The sequence below is a fragment of the Sminthopsis crassicaudata genome, chromosome 4 (genome assembly GCF_048593235.1).
Source record: "Sminthopsis crassicaudata isolate SCR6 chromosome 4, ASM4859323v1, whole genome shotgun sequence".
Taxonomy (NCBI): Eukaryota; Metazoa; Chordata; class Mammalia; order Dasyuromorphia; family Dasyuridae; genus Sminthopsis; species Sminthopsis crassicaudata.
Window position 1 is genome coordinate 285,427,127 of NC_133620.1, and position 17,436 is coordinate 285,444,562.

General features: G+C 39.6%; 1 protein-coding gene across 3 annotated transcripts in view; it reads right to left on the reverse strand.

Annotated features, from left to right (window-relative positions):
* Positions 1-17,436, reverse strand: part of TAP2 (transporter 2, ATP binding cassette subfamily B member) — a 30,033-nt gene that overhangs the window by 5,094 nt on the left and 7,503 nt on the right. The window contains exons 4-13 of one of the 3 annotated variants that reach the window (XM_074311085.1): positions 14,452-14,582; positions 13,987-14,192; positions 13,582-13,779; positions 13,207-13,335; positions 12,802-12,990; positions 12,444-12,617; positions 12,148-12,307; positions 11,618-11,754; positions 10,993-11,196; positions 9,288-10,241 (exon numbers count right to left, since the gene is read on the reverse strand). In XM_074311085.1, the coding sequence (XP_074167186.1) occupies positions 11,008-11,196; positions 11,618-11,754; positions 12,148-12,307; positions 12,444-12,617; positions 12,802-12,990; positions 13,207-13,335; positions 13,582-13,779; positions 13,987-14,192; positions 14,452-14,582 (1,513 nt within the window). In that variant the 3' untranslated portion in view covers positions 9,288-10,241; positions 10,993-11,007. Of the gene's footprint in view, positions 1-9,287; positions 10,242-10,696; positions 10,861-10,992; positions 11,197-11,617; positions 11,755-12,147; positions 12,308-12,443; positions 12,618-12,801; positions 12,991-13,206; positions 13,336-13,581; positions 13,780-13,986; positions 14,193-14,451; positions 14,583-17,436 lie in introns of those variants that run through there. The other 2 variants (XM_074311087.1, XM_074311086.1) reach the window with 2 other exon arrangements.

Below are 17,436 nucleotides of genomic sequence, written 5' to 3' on the forward strand. Positions count from 1 at the left end.
ACCGGAGGGGGGAGGGGTGTGATCTCAGCCGTTTCTGTAGAGACAGCTTTAACACAGCGTTGGCTACTTTGCTCTGGCAGCAAGCTAGTAGACAAGCAGAGAAGCTAAAAACACAGGGGGTGAAAAGCTAGGGTCTCTCGGGACCTGGCCACACCCACCCACAGTGACTCAGAGTCTCAAAGCATAGAGACAGCACAGTTGTGGCTATCCTGCTAGTGCCTCACTGCTGCCCCCTACAGTCTGTAGTGGAAGCTCTGTAATACCATCCAGCCTCACCCCCCCAAAAAAGCAGACTTTCTTTTTCTTGTTTCTTTTCTTTGTTTTCTTTGACTCTTCTTTGACAAAATGAGCAAAAAATTAAAGCACACTCTAACTATTGATAGCTTCTATATGGATAGAGAGCAGACTTTAAACCCTGAGGAGACTTAACACAGACTGTCTCCAAAGGAATCCCCAAAGGGGGATATCATATGGTCCTCAGCACACAAGACTCTCATAGAAGAAATTAAAAAGGCTCTCACAAGAGAGCTAGAAGAAAAATGGGAAAAGGAAAGGGAACCTTGGCAAGAGAGTCTGGATAAGTCATCCCACTCATCTAAAGATAGAGTGGATAAAGAAATCAAAACCCTGAAGAACAGAATTAGTAAGTTGGAAAAAGAAAATAGCTCCCTAAAAAATAAAATTGGTGAAATGGAAAAAAATTCCATAGAACAAAACAACTCACTTAAAAACTCAATTGGATAATTATTAAAAGATAGAAAAAAAGTGAGTGAAGAAAATACTTCATTGAAAATCAGACTAGAGCAAATAGAAGTGAATGACTCGAGGAGACACAAAGAATCAGTCAAGCAAAAAACAACAACAACAACAACAACAACAACAAAACAATGGAAAAAATGTCAAATACCTTCTTGGGAAGACAACAGACCTGGAAAAATAGATCCAGGAGAGACAATTGAAAATTATTGCACTCCCTGAAAAATATGATTGAAAAAAAAGAGCCTGGACAACTATTTTCCAGGAAATTATCAAAGAGATTTGCCCAGATGTTTTAGAAACAGAGGGTAAAATAGTAATTGAAAGAATTCCTCAATCACCTACTGAAAGGGACCCTAAAATCAAAATACCAAGAAATATAGTGGCCAAATTCCAGAACCATCAGACGAAGGAAAAAATACTGCAAGCTGCTAGAAAAAATCAATTCAAATATGGAGGAGCCAGAGGAGCCCCAATAAGGATTACCCAGGATATAGCAGCATCCACATTAAAGGATCAAAGGCCCTGGAATATGATATTCTGAAAGGCTAGGCAGCCAAAAATAATTTACCCAGCAAAAATGAGCATCTTTTTCCAGAGAAGAAGATGGACATTCAACGAAATAAGTGAATTTCATCTATTCTTGATGAAAAAACTGTATCTAAACAAAAAGTTTGATCTACAAATATAGCACTCAAGAGAAACCTAAAAAGGTAAAAAGAAATCTTGGGAACTATATTTCTGCTATAAAAATATATAAAGAACACATGTATACATTGTTCTAGAAACTAGAGGTGGAAAGGAAATTGTACCCAGAAAAGGGTAAAGTGGGGGTACTACATCTCATGAAGAGGCAAAGGAAACCTATTATATTTGAGAGAAAGAATGGAGGGGGATGAACATAGTGTGTATCATACTGCCATCAGAATTGGCTTAAAGAAAAAAAATATTAGAAATATTTGATTTATGGTGAAACTTCTCCCACCTCATTGAAAAGTGGGAGGGGAAAAGTGAAAAGGGAAGGAGAAAGCTAAACAGAAGGGAATACAGAAATTGTAAGGAAAAGGGATAAGATAGGGGGAGAAACTCTAAGGTAGGGGGGAGGGATACTAAAAAGGGAGGGCTGTGAGAAACAAGTGGTGCTCATAAGTTTAATACTGAGGATGGGGATAAGAGGGAAGGAAAGGAGAAAAGCATAAGCAGTGATTAACAAAATGGCAAGTAATACAGAATCAGTCATTTTAACTATAAATGTGAATGGGGTAAACTCCCCCATAAAGAGGAAGTGGTTAGCAGACTGGATTAAAAGCCAGAATCCTACAATATGTTGTTTGCAGGAAATATACCTAAAGCAGGGTGATACAAAGTAAAGGTAAAAGGTTAAAGCAGAATCTACTATGCTTCAGGTGAAGTAAAAAAAGCAGGGGTAGCCATCCTGATCTTAGTTCAAGCAAAAGCAAAAATTGATCTAATTAAAAGAGATAAGGAAGGGCACTATATCTTGCTAAAGGGTAGCATAGACAATGAAGCAATATCAATATGAAACATATATGCACCAAGTGGTGTAGCATTTAAATTCTTAAAAGAGAAATTAAGAGAGCTGCAAGAATAGATAGCAAAACTATAATAGTGGGAGATCTCAACCTTGCACTCTCAGAATTAGATAAATCAAACCACAAAATAAATAAGAAAGAAGTCAAAGAGGTAAATAGAATACCAGAAAAGTTAGATATGATGGATCTTTGGATAAAACTAAATGGAGACAGAAAGGAGTACACTTTCTTCTCAGCAGTTCATGGAACCTATACAAAAATTGGCCATATATTAGGACATAAAAACCTCAAATTCAAATGCAATAAGGCAGAAATAGTAAAATCATCCTTTTCAGACCACGATGCAATGAAAATTACATTCAATAAAAATCCAGGGGAAAATAGACCAAAAAAATTGAAAACTAATTTCATACTAAAGAATGATTGGGTGAAACAGCAAATCATAGACATAATTAATAATTTCACCCAAGAAAAGGACAATGATGAAATATCATGCCAAAATATGTGGGATGCAGCCAAAGCAGTAATAAGGAGAAATTTCATATCTCTAGAGGCCTATTTGCATAAAATAGAGAAAGAGAAGATTAATGAATTGGGCTTGCAACTAAAAATGCTAGAAAAAGAACAAATTAAAAAACCCCAGTCAAACACTAAACTTGAAATTCTAAAAATAAAAGGAGAGATCAATAAAATTAAAAGTAAAAAAACTATTGAATTAATTAATAAAACCAAAAGTTGGTTCTATGAAAAAACCAACAAAATAGACAAACCCTTAGTAAATGTGATTTAAAAAAGGAAAGAAGAAAATCAAAATTGTTAGTCTTAAAAATGAAAAGGAAGAACTCGCCACTAATGAAGAGGAAATTAGAGCAATAATTAGGAGTTACTTTGCCCAACTTTATGCCAATAAATTCGATAACTTAAATGAAATGGAAGAATACCTTAAAAATATAGCTTGCCCAGATTAACAGAGAAAGAAGTAAATAGTCTAAATAGTCCCACTGTAGAAAAAGAAATAGAACAAGCTATTAACCAACTCCCTAAGAAAAAATCACCAGGACCAAATGGATTTACAGTGAATTCTACCAAACATTTAAAGAACAATTAATTCCAATGCTATATAAACTATTTGAAAAAATAGGGATTGAAGGAGACCTATCAAATTCCTTTTATGACACCGACATGGTACTAATACCTAAACCAGGTAGGTTGAAAATTGAGAAAGAAAATTATATACCAATCTTCCTAATGAATATTGATGCTAAAATCTTAAATAAAATATTAGCAAAAGATTACAGAAAATCATCCTCAGGATAATACAGTATGATCAAGTAGGATTTATACCAGGAATGCAGGGCTGGTTCAATATTAGGAAAACCATTAGCATAATTGACTATATCGATAACCAAATTAACAAAAACTATATGATCATCTCAATAGATGCAGAAAAAGCATTTGATAAAAGCCAACATCCATTCCCAATAAAAACACTAGAGAGTATAGGAATAAATGGACTTTTCCTTAAAATAGTCAGGAGCATATATTTAAAACCATCAGTAAGCATCATATGTAATGGGGATAAATTGGAACCAATCCAATTGGACCAAAATCCAACAGCAAGAAATAAAAAGATAAATTCCATTCAAAATAACTGTCGATAGCATAAAATATTTGGGAATCTATCTATCAAAGGAAAGTCAGGAATTATATGAGCAAAACTATAAAACACTTTCCACACAAATAAAGTCAGATTTAAATAATTGGAAAAATATTACCTGATCTTGGATAGTCTGAGCAAATATAATAAAGATGACAATACTCCCTAAATTAATATTTTGCTATACCAATGAGACTCCCAAGAAACTATTTTAATGACCTAGAAAAAATAACAACAAAAGTCATATGGAAGAATAAAAGGTCAAGAATTTCAAGGGAATTAATGGAAAAAAAATCAAATGAAGATGGCTTAGCTGTACCTGATCTAAAACTATATTATAAAGCAGCAGTCACCAAAACCATTTGGTATTGGCTAAGAAATAGATTAGTTGATCAATGGAATAGGTTAGGGTCACAAGACAAAATATAACTATAGCAATTTAGTATTTGACAAAGCCAGAAATCCCAACTTTTGGGATAAGAATTCATTGTTTGACAAAAACTGCTGGAAAAATTGTAAATTAGTATGGCAGAAATTAGGCATGGACCCACATTTAACACCATATACCAAGATAAGATCAAAATGGGTCCATGATTTAGGCATAAAGAATGAGATAATAAATAAATTGAAGGAACATAGGATAGTTTACCTCTCAGACTTGTGGAGGAGGAAGGAATTTGTGACCAAAGAAGAACTAGAGATCATTATTGATCACAAAATAGAAAATTTTGATTACATCAAATTAAAAAGCCTTTGTACAAACAAAACTAATGCAAACAATATTAGAAAGGAAACAACAAACTGGAAAAACATTTTTACAGTTAAAGATTCTGATAAAGGCCTCATTTCCAAAATATATAGAGAACTGACTCTAATTTATAAGAAATCAAGCCATTCTTCAATTGATAAATAGTCAAAGGATATGAACAGACAATTTTCAGATGATGAAATTGAAACTATTTCCACTAATATGAAAGAGTGTTCCAAATCACTTTGATCAAAGAAATGCAAATTAAGACAACTCTGAGATACCACTACCTACCTGTCAGATTGACTAAGATGACAGGAAAAAATTATGATGAATGTTGGAGGAGATGTGGGAAAACTAGGACACTGACACATTGCTAGTGAAGTTGTGAACGATTCCAACCATTCTGGAGAGCAATCTGGAACTATGCTCAAAAAGTTATCAAACTGTGCATACCCTTTGATCCAGCAGTGCTGCTATGGGGCTTATATCCCAAAGAAATACTAAAGAAGGGAAAGGGACCTGTATGTGCCAAAATGTTTGTGGCAGTCCTTTTTTGTAGTGGCTAGAAACTGGAAAATGAATGGATGCCCATCAATTGGAGAATGGTTGGGTAAATTGTGGTATATGAATGTTATTGAATATTATTGTTCTATAAGAAATGACCAGCAGGATGAAATATAGAGAGGCTTGGAGAGACTTACATCAACTGATGCTGAGTGAAATGAGCAGAACCAGGAGATCATTATACACTTCAACAACAATACTATATGAGGATGTATTCTGATGGAAGTGATATCTTCAACAAAGAGAAGATCTAATTCAGTTCCAATTGATCAAGATGGACAGAATCAGCCACACCCAGAAACGGAACACTGGGGAATGAGTATAAACTGTTTGCACTTTTGTTTTTCTTCCCAAGTTATTTTAACCTTGTAAATTCAATTCTCTCTGTGCAACAAGAGAACTGTTCAATTCTGCACACATATACCGTATCTAGGATATACTATGACATAATTAACATGTATAAGACTGCTTGCCATCTAGGGGAGGGAAGGGAAAAATTCGAACAGAAGTGAGTGCAAGCGATAATGTTGTAAAAAAAATTCCCCAAACATATGTTTTGTCAAAAAAAGTTATAATAAAAATTATTATCAATATCCAAGGTATGGTCCCTTTAAGCCTTCCCTTTGGGAAAATATGTATCACAGTTAGGGTGAGAATGTTGCTGATCTAGATCTTGATGTTGAGAACAGCTGATCTTGTTATATCATTATTATTCATCCCAACTCCTGCTCCTGTTTCCATACAGAAACACATCTTTTCAATATAGTATGATCTCTTATTTAGCAGTAGAACATTCAACAAGTCTAAGGTACAAGCCTTGTGGGCTTGTCTCTTTTATGACTTTAGGTAACCAGGAAGTCATATCAGTGGTTCATGCCTTAGGTCCCCTTCCACAATCACCACTAATCCTTCACACCCACAAATCAAGTATTAATCATGGCTTTATGTGTACTATCCTTTCTAGGTTATTGCTCAAATTTGCACTCATACTCATAGATGGAGTCTTTAAAGAAGGGCTAGTACCTCAAGTTCTAAGGAGAATCTTATGGGTATGCACTGCTAACATGGTAGCTCATATGTGTTAAGTCCCTTTTCGGGGCAATGTTATGGGCCGGAACTCTGTACTTAAAAGAAGGATTTTTCCAAGGTGTTCAGTCAGTGGAATTGATAAGACAATGGTTATCTAGTTTAGCATGGTGATTAATAGTTCTCTAAGTTCAGTATGGTTGCTTTAATCTTAAAACAATTAATGGTTTCCTAGTGATATAGTGATTGATTTATACTCATATTTTATATGTATACTTTATATATATATACACACATATACATATGTATACTTCATACATATATACATATACATATAAACTGGGATAAACTCAGCCCCATTCATTCATTCCATCTCATACCACCTTGGTGGCTAGCCTCCTGCACTTCTCCCACTGAGAACAAAGCTGATCTGAAAGACTCTTCGGAAAGCTGCACAGCCCCAAGCAAAGAGATAATAAAGAATTTGGACTTTATTCCTGGCTATTCTGAAGGCTGCTCCAAGACCACCAGAAAATCAACCAGAACACTACATTCACATGGCCCCTTGTTAGGTACCATATACATGGGAGCCACCTGACAGTGGCTGCTAGAAATCCAATCCGGAATGGATCTCCTCTTGTGAGAGGATGATACAAGGAGACTGAGAGGCTGTTGATGTTCTCTGATCTCTCTCCTCTTCCCTCTGCCTCCAATTTATCTCATTCTCAGTCCAAAACACCTGTGTCAGCAAAGGCCGCCCTGCCGCTCCTTCAGATGTTATGATCCACAGCTGTGGAGGCTCTCGGAGAATTGATCTGAACCTTAACAGGGTAACATATTTGCTGGCCTGGCATACCTGGTTAGAATTCCACACTGGCAACAATCTTGATTTTATCCCTTCCCTGCCCCTTTACAATTCAACTTTGGAGGTTTTAGTTCTTTCTTAGTGTGATTAGGTTAAAGGGGCCACCCTTAGTTTGGGGATACTACTTCTGGTCCCTGGGTTGAAGGCTCATTGGGATGCACTGGTGCCCTTCCCTTGTCATACATCCCATTCCCTTAGATGCTTCTAATTAAGCCCTGTTGCTTTCCCTTTAGAGTATTCCTTTAAATGTGATGAATAGAGAACCAATAGCTTGTGCTACTACTATTTGGCCCTTGTCATCTCAGCAATGGACTTGCATCGATAATAATATAATCTATATCAGTGAAGTCATAGGTCTGTACTAATGAAAACAACAGCAGTAAAGTGCTTCATTTAATTTTTTTTTTAATTCAGCCTTATAGGGGGCAGCTAGGTGGCACATTGGATAGAGCACCAGCCCTGAATTCAGGAGGACCCGAGTTCAAATCTGGTCTCAGACACTTAACACTTCCTAGCTGTGTGACCCTGGGCAAGTCACTTAACCCCCAGGGGGGGGGGGGGAGGAATCAGCTTTATAAAGTTAACTGAGTTGAGGAAGAAGAGATGAATTTCATGGAGTGGTGGGAAATCATATCTTTATATGTATATAGATCTTAGAATTCTATGTATTTTATTTGTTCAATTAAAATAGCATCATCAGACTAGGACCCAAAGATAGTTAACTATCTTTCTTCTCCCTTCCTCCCTCCCCCCTTCTCTACACTTTCCCTCCCATCCCTACCTCCGCCAGCTCAGGGATAAGAAGATTCCAGCACCGCGAGATCTCAGAGCGGGCTGTGGTCACGGAACTGAGCACGAACTTGGGAAGTCCCCGGGTTTATAGGAAAGCCAGAGTTTCTTTTTCCTAGAATAGGAACCTCCCCTAACAGACGGTAACCAGTGACGTTTCAGCGCCTCGAGCGCAGCCTTTCTCCACCTCTGATCCTCAGCTCCACCTCCTCTCTCTGCTGCTTAAAAAAAGGATCCAGGAACAATAACTGTCCGAGAGGGACAGTGAGGAAAGCTGGGAGATTCAGGAACCCGGGCTCTGCTCCCCTTCCTGCCCCCTCCCTGTGCGACTCTTGAATCGGCTCCTCCTATCTGTCAGGAGCTCACTTTGATACTGTGTAATTATGTTGCAATTATAGTCATATATGTACATATTAATACATTGTAATTATAATTTGTAATTATAATTGAATATATTAGCATTATCATGTTTCAACTATTCTCCAATTGATGGGCATCTCTTCTATTTCAAGTTCTTGCTATTACTATTACTATTACTTACTATTTAAAGAGAGGTTTTGTACAGAAAAGATCTTTCTTCTTTCTTTGAACTCTTTAGAGTATGAATCAAGGGGTGATGTTGCTGGTTCTAATAATTTTTTTCCAAATCATACTTCCAAATGATGTTCTAGTGTCTGTATAGCATCCAGATACGTCAGCAGTGCATTCCTGTGCCTACTTTGCAACCCCTGCAATATTTTTCATTTTTCTTTTCTGTCAATATTGCCAGTTCTATATATGGGCAGTGGAACAATGGAGTTGCTTTAATTTTAATTTTTCTAATGAATAATAATTAGGAGTGTTTTTCATGTGACTTGATAAAAATTATTCATTCATATCCTTTGATCATTTCCTCCAATTACCACCTTCTTTTTTTAAATTTTTAGCTGCAAAAATTTATTAACTACATATAATAAAAATTGTCTACTTAACCTTTTATTCCTTATTTAATCAGAAACCCATCCCCTCTCTATGGAAAAGTAATTTCTTCCTTGCTCAGTTCATTCTTTATTCCTGGGACTCATCTGGATCTTGTTTTATTATACAGTCTGAGGTGTTGGTCTATGCCTAGTTTCTGCTAGCCTGCTTCCCAGTGTTTGCTGAAAACTTAATTCTCATTCCAGTATACAGTAAGCTGGGTCTTTAGGTTTATCAAACACCCCACTATAGTGTTCATTGTTTCTATATAATTCCATATAAAGATCTGTGCCTCTGATATAACTAGTACAAAAGTACTTTTCTAATAAATATAATTATATTTTTGTTACTTTCATTTTTTCAGTACTATTTTCTTTTTCCAAATACATGTAAAGATTGTTTTCAACATAAATTTTTTGTAAAACTTTGTGTTTCAAATTTTTCTCTCTCCTTCTGTAACTTCCCTTCACCCCAAGACAGCAATCAATCTGATCTAGGCTAATTATGGGCTATTTATCATATTGTACAAGAAAAATCAGTTCAAGAGGAAAAAAAAAAAAAGCAAGAAAAAAAGACATACAAAAAAAACCCCCAAGCAAGCAAATAACAATAAAAAAGGTGAAAATTCTATGCTTTGATCCAAATTCAATCTCCATAGTTTTTCCTCTGGATGAAGATGGTATTTTCCGTTCCAAGTCGTTGGAATTAGTTTGAATCATTGCTTTAGTGGAAAGAACTAGATCTCACAGTTGATTATCACAAAATCTTGTTGTTAATGTGTACAATCTTCTCTTAGTTCTGCTCACTTCACTCAAGCATCAGTTCATGTGAGTTTTTCCAAACTTCCTGAAATCAGCCTCCTCGTTATTTCTTATAGAGCAATAGCATTTCATTTTGTTCATATACTAGAACTTATTCTGTCATTTCCCCAACTAATGGGCATCCTCCCAATTTCCAGTTATTTCCCACTACAAAAAGAGCTGCTACAGACATTTTTACACATGTGGGTCCTTTTCCCTCCTTTAAGATTTCCTGCTAGATCAAACAGTATGGACAGTTTGATAGCCCTTTGGGGATAGTTCCAAATTACTCTCCAAAATGTTTGGATCAGTTCACAACAGCCAAAAATGTATTACTATCCCAGTTTTCCCACACCCCTTCCAACATTTATCATTACCTTCTTGTTATCCAATCTGAGAGGTGTGAAATGGTACTTTAAGGTTTTCCTTTGCATTTTTTTCATTAACTCATTTAAAATGTTGACCTTTTGTTGTTTTACATAGTTTTTTCTAGTTCCATAAAGTAATTTTTTGGCTGTTTCATCTGTATAACAAATAAATATGTTCTATAATTGTTGTCACATATTTCCTGCCTTGTTTAGGCAGGTAGACTCCCCAAAATTTTATATTGTCTACAATTATTTTAAATAAGATTATAAATTCATTTTTGATTATTACAGATTTGTAGTATAGTTTGAGCTCTGCTACTACTAGATTCACTTCCAAGAAGTTCTTGCATTTTTATTTTTCTAATTGTATTTTGTCTATAGGGCTATAAGATTCAATTCCATGTCAGGAAATTGCACTGCTAAGTTCAAGGGCAACAATCAATTTTTGACCTGGATAAGCCCATATGGAAAGCACTAAAAGCTTGCAGGAACCTATCTTGAGTTGGCCCTGAGAACCTAGAATAAAAACAGGTAAGTTCAAGCAAGACCAGCTCTGACCTCTCCAAAAGTGTATAGATCCCAACAAAAAAGACATCAAGTTAATTCTCTCTTCCTCGCCATTATGTTCATCCTTAAAAAATTAATTTATTGACCAGCATTCACAAGTATGCAGGATTCAGAACAGTAGCAGGAAAGCAATAAAGTGTCTCAAAAGGTATAGCTCAGGGATATCTCTTCTCCAAGGTCCCATTATCTCCCCAGAAACAGTGGCTCCTACACAGGAAAAACTATTGATACTCAGAGCAAGGAATTGCTTGGATCTGATTCCTTAACCCAAACCCAAACCCAAACTTCATATAAAACACACACACACACACACACACACACACACACACACACACACACCCCTTTTCCAGGGACTCAGGCTTCAAGGTGTCGATGTACCAGGCGATGATAGAGACCCCTCTGAGCCATAAGCCCAGTGTGGGTCCCCTGCTCCACCACCTCCCCTTGCTCCAGTACTAGGATGTGGTCAGCAGCCTGCACTGTCTGCAGCCTATGTGCAATTACCAGCACTGTCCGACCTCCCTGTAGCATCTTCTCCTGAAGCTAAGGATGAGAAAAGTGGCCATTAGAGAAACAAACTCACAAATCTGCAGACCTGCCCCAGCACTGCTACTGCACTTAAGATAAAAAAGGAAATGTGGCCCCTCAGTGGGAAGGGCAGGATTGATTTGAAAGAAAAAGGGGAGGAAGCCATGGAGAGCCACCCTTCCACCAGTACCCAGTATCTGTTCTATCAAGATGGATGTGAAGAACTGAGAAGCAGATGCCCACAATTCCCTACCCTCCTCTTTATTCTTAGGGTCCATACTCATCCCAAATCCAGCAGAGTCCTGGCCCAGGTAGGCTCTCTCCCATCTTTCCTGCTCTGCACTGGCCCTGTCAGCTCTGCTAATTCCTTACAGCCCTACCAGGTGTAACTCAGGCTCTGCCCCCATGTGCCTTCTCCCCAGCCCCTCGCCTTTACCTCCTGCTCACACTCCATGTCCAGGGCACTAGTGGCCTCATCCAAGATGAGGACACGGGGATTCCGCACCAGGGCCCGAGCAATGGCCAGACATTGCTTCTGTCCTGCAGACACCCGGCTTCCCTTTTCCCCCACAACTGTAGAGGCAGAGAATATAGCCTTCCTTAGAGACAGGGTCCTGTGACTATTCCGTGCAAGGGAAAGACTCTTTTGTCCCCAGTCTTTCCTCTGCCATTTCCCTCAGACCAGATTAAGAGAGTCCTGGAGATGTGTGCATAATGGTGCCATCCAGAGAGAAGTGACATCACATTTCACACAAATTACATGGTCTCCTGGGCAAAAAGCCTGGGAAGCACACCCAAATACTTTCATATAAATAAGAAGGTGGAGGGAAGAAGGAACATGGGGAATACCAGCTTTCGAGTAAGTATACTCAGTGGTACCTGATGACCTAATCACAGATTGGTCGCATTCTCTTTTATCTAGATATCATGTATCTTCGTCATGATCATGTAGATTGGTGAAGGTACCTGTATCCAGTCCATGTTCCAAATTGGAAATGAATCCATCAGCACGGACTGCCTGGGCAGCAGCCCTCACCTCATCATCCCCACAGCTGTCCAGCCCATAGGCAATGTTGTCCCTCACAGACCCTGAGAACAGCACAGGCTCCTGACTGACCACAGACACCTGTGTGGGAAGGGAACACCAGGTGAGCCAATCCAGGGAAGGGACCCAAGGAACCCTCTCCCAGTCCTGTCCACCTACTTCTCCCAGTGTTTCCTTCCTCAACTTCATTTCCCTTTTTCTCCTTATCCCTGGTCACCTGTGAGTGCAAGTACTGGTGATGGTATCGGAACAAAGGTTCTCCATCCAACAGCACCTGGCCCTGGGTAGGCTGGTACAGATTCTGAAGCAATGCAGCCACTGAGCTCTTCCCAGCTCCATTGGGCCCTACCAGAGCTGTCACTGTCCCAGGGTGCAAAGTGAATGTCACTCTCTGAAGAGGAAGAGGAAAGGAGACAATAATCAATGAGAAAAAGGGAGAAAGATGTTACTCATCACCATCTGGTAACTCAGGAAAATCAAGATTAAAAACCAGGTTCAGCCCTACCCTGCCCCCCCATAGAAGAAAGCTGAGGGCTACAAAACTGGATTCTGGGTTTTCTCCCAATTTCACACACCTGGAGGACAGGCTTGGTTGGGTGGGTGGGATAAGCAAAGGAAACATCTTGGAATTCCACAAGGCCCTGAAGAAAAGGAGGGGCCAGGGTTCCAGGAGGAGGTAACTGTGGCTCACGATCCAGGTATCTGAAAACTTTCTCTGCTGCACCCACATTGCTTACCATGTCCCCACAGATGTACACTAGACTCTAGAAAAATATGAAGGGGAAGGGTTAAAACACTTGAACCACTGAAACCTTAGAGATATTGGCATATATTAGACATATTAGAGGTATTGAGACATATGTGGCTTGCTACAAACATAGAATTCAATATCTGGAAAACCACTTTTTCAAAACTTGGCATCCCACAAGCAGTGAAGTCTGAACCTGAAATAAAGATGACAAGAGAACCCATTGCCTTACCTGCACAGAACTCCCTGCATCCTCCTGATAGAGAAGAAAGGAGAGGAGGCCCCCCCTGGTGAGCTCCCCTGCCAGGATCTGCCTTAGCCCACATTGCAACATTAACACCTGCATCCCCAGCCGAAGTCCCTGAGGGAGGAAAGGAAAGAGGGATGAGAAGGGGCTGGTCACTCACCAGAGGGCCCTTCTCCCACTCTAATCCCTCTCTTACTACAAGCAGAGACCAGCAGTGATGATAGTGGTGATCAGTGAGTCAGGAAGAGAAGTGGGTCAGATATCAGAGACCAGAGGCTGGGCGCAGCATCACTTAGGGATGTACTTACTGTCCCTGAGCCCCCTTGGCCATGATCCACTGAGCTGTTAGGTCTGGCTCACCCGCACTAAGAGCAGATACACTGCCCGCTCCCAGTCCCGGCGCCACTCTAGCTGGCGCTTGTGCTCCAAGGTTTCCTCATAGCGCTGAACCTCATCTCCCTCTGCTCCAAAACTCCTCACAGTTTTCAGGTTTCCCACTGCCTCCCTCACGACTTGTCCAGCTTCTGCCTTCGCATCCTGGATCTGCTGAAGCACATCCTGGGGAGGGGGAATCAGCAAAGGCAAGTGAGGCAAAAGCATAGGAGGGCCCCTCCACACACCCCAGGATCCAAGCTCCCATATTAGAACCATCCTCACCGCCTCAAACCCAGCTCTCTCCTTCCCCATCCTTTCTCCAAAGACTCCTGCTTCGGCCAAAGCACCAGCCCCAGTCTGTGTCCCTTCCATAATCCTACCCACATATACCTGATATCGGGCATTATAGATCTTTTCAGCAGCTATTGAGAAGGGCACCTCAATCAGGGAGAGAAGAGTTAGTCGAGGCGAGAGACTGAACATGAAGCCATACAGTCCTATGACCTTTACAAGGCTCCGAAGGAACACGTTGGCATTTAAGGGGAGCCAGCGGCTCATCAAGTTGGTGTCCGAAGATAGGCGAGAGTTTAACTCCCCTGGGGAGAAAGAATAAGACTTTGCTTCAGAATAGGATAGACCCAGAAACCACAGCTGGGGCAGTGCACCCTAAGGGTCCTCCAAACTCAGAGAACTGCCTCCTCCCCTCCACTTCAGGGAGAGATTAGTTCACCACAGTCCCCCTGACAGGATCCAGCTCAAGGTATAGTTAATTATGGGATGGGGGTAAGCCATGAAAGGGACCCTGAGGGGTAAAGATGCCCCAGAGGGACCAGAGATCCAGGCTCTTGAACCCACCTGTCTTGGTCTCCTGGAAGAAGCTGAGGTCCTGGCGTAGCAGGGAGGAAAAGAGGAGGCGCCGAATACGCAGGTTGATTCTGGAGAGGATAAGGGTGAAGAGGCCTCCTCGGCAGCCAGCAGAGAATGAGCTAAGGGGATAAAGAAAGACAAAAGCAGGGAAGGACTACAGGTGGGAAAGAGTTACCATGTGCACTCATGAGAAGAATGGGTGAGAAAGAGAGGAGAAAGTCCATGGAAAAGTGTAATGTTCTCTAAATTGTAATGTTCTCTAGCAGCAGGTTTCCTTCAAAATCTTATCTCCTTCACTTGAGCCTCCAGCCAGCACAAAGGTGGAAAATGGAATGAATCTGTCTCCACCCCCGAGAGTGGACTTGTGTGTCTGGCCCTGACAGCTTCTTGCTTATATGCTCCACACTGAGTATACACCAATCATTATAACACTAGGAAACCATTATTTGTTGTAGGATTAAATCAATGCTAAACTAGATTTAACCATTGTCTCCTCAATTCCACTCAGTACCTTGTTTCAAGTTCTGGCCCATAACATCTCCTTGTAGGATCTGATCAATCATACTGAATCATGCTAAATTAGATAATTATTGTCTCTATAAATTCCACTGTCTTAGTACCTTGTAAGAATCCTAACATCTCCTGCTTTCTTTTGATTTTGAACATAGGTAGTCATGACCTCCCTGACTTCTCAAGGAGATGAGAACCCCAAAAAAGAAGGTGATCATGCCTTCCCTGACTGCTCAAAAAAGGAGTGAAAACTCCATAAAAAGGAGGTGATCATGCCCTCCCTGACATCTCAGGAAGGGAGATGAAAACACCAAAGGAAATGGGAAACCAAATCAGATTAACGGCTTTCTGAAGGGGCTCACTCTTAAAACAGGTACACATAAATCCATCACTATGGGCAGTATTACACATAATTACATAAATTACATAAGCACATAGTAACATAACACAGGCTAGTAGTGATGTAACAAATAACATGAATCAACATGAGGAATTATACATGTCCACAAGTCCTAGAAATAGTCCAAAAGGAAGCTATTGTCCATTAGTCCATGTGCTAGGAATCCAATAATTCCTGCAAATTTTGAAGTCCTGCAATAGTCTCATCAACAATTTTTCATCTCAAGGAATTCAATGATTCCTGCAGATTTTGTTCTTATGTCTTCTCCTTTGTTTCCAGATTTTTCTCTTTTTTCTGTCTCTCTCTGATGGACAAGGCGAATAAGGCTCATTGGCACCATCTGATTCCTTCTCCACCTGTAGAAATACTTTCTCCCAAGAAGTTATCCTATCTAATTCCCTTCTATGTACCACTTTCTAAATCTCTCATCATCTAGCAATTACATTGGAGCTGTTTGCACTGGACTTTGTGCTGCTGTTGGATTAAAAAAGCATGTATTCTCCCCAGTTGTAATCCCTTTCTGACATGTGATTGCTTTTCTGCCCCACCTGTCTTTTGTATGATATCTTGGAGCTGGGCCCCACCTCCTATTTCCCTGGGTCAATCTACATTCTGAGGCCCAATGGAAGCCCTTGTGGCATTTTGGACATAGGGTTTTGGGTTTTATTTTCTCAGCCTGTCTTCTCACTCTATCTCCTATCTACACTGAGCTCTTAGATGTCCAACTTTTCCACATTGAAAACATTGATGATTTTCTCTAAAAGTCCCTTGCCAAGAGGGACCCTGTCTTCCCATGTTCATCATAGTCTGGGTATAATAAGCATTTGTGCCTACTGTGGCACAGCATCTTATGAGCTCCTCTAAATGAGCATCTTTGTGTAGTCCCCATATGATTCTTTTGCAAACCTCATTAGCATTTTCCTTATCCAGATGTCTGGTCATTATTTCTGTAGCTGCATTTTCTCCAATGCTTTTTGTGACAGCTGTTTGCAAACGTCCCACAAAATCTGCAAAAGGTTCATTAAGACCTTGCTCTATTTTAGTGAAAGCCTCCCCCCGATCTTTCTGTCCGGGGAGGGAACCCCAAGCTTTTAAAGCAGCAGTAGCAATCTGTTCATAAGCTGTTGTGGGGTAATTAATCTGTTCTGAATTCTCTCTACACTGACTTTCACCTGCTAGTTTGTCAAAAGTGACTTGTACATTAATTTTTGTTTGCCTATAGCATCTGGCTTGAATCCTACATAATTCATGATACTCTGAAAGCCACAACAAATTTTGTCCAGGTTCTAAACATCTCCTTGCTATGGATTTCCAATCACTCAGGGTTAAGATTTCATAAGCCATATTATCTAATAACATCTTAACATAAGACAATGTAGCCCCATAAAGAGTGCAACCTTTTTTCAAATCCTTGATTTTTTCCCCAAATCAAAAGGAGTGCATCTTCTTTTTTTGACCTGAAAGGTCAAGCTCTTCAATCACAGGGTATGCATTTATTTTTTTAATCAGATATGCATTTATTTTTTAATCAGATATATCCTGTCCTTCTCTTTTAGCCTTAACTAATGCCTTTTGTAATCTTGTCATAGGCGGCTTAATAGGGGTTCTGTTTGTGTCACTGCCTCTCCCCTCTTCCCCCTCCACCCATGAAGGGTTAATTGAGGAAAGTAGGTCAGAGGATGGGAAATGCTCCTGTTGTGAAGTGCCACACTCAGAATTGTACTTAACTCCATTCTTATCTGATTCTTCATCCTTTTTACCTAATTTATTTAGCACCTCCCCCTCCTGCTCTTTCTTCTTATAACTTATATAATTTCTTAAAGCCAGTTGTATTAAATTGTATGTATAAAGTGTATCTTTGGAAATTGAGTCAGGTCCATTTTCATTGTAGAATTGACAAAGTTGCTCTCCTACTAATTTCTACTCCTCTAGATCCAATTCTTTTTCCTTAGAGAACCAAGGAGATGTGTGCTGTACAGTTTCTAAAAGTTCAGTGATCTGCTCCTAAATTATAATCAAACCTTGGCTTTTCATAAGTCTGACAATGTTCTCTACACATTTTC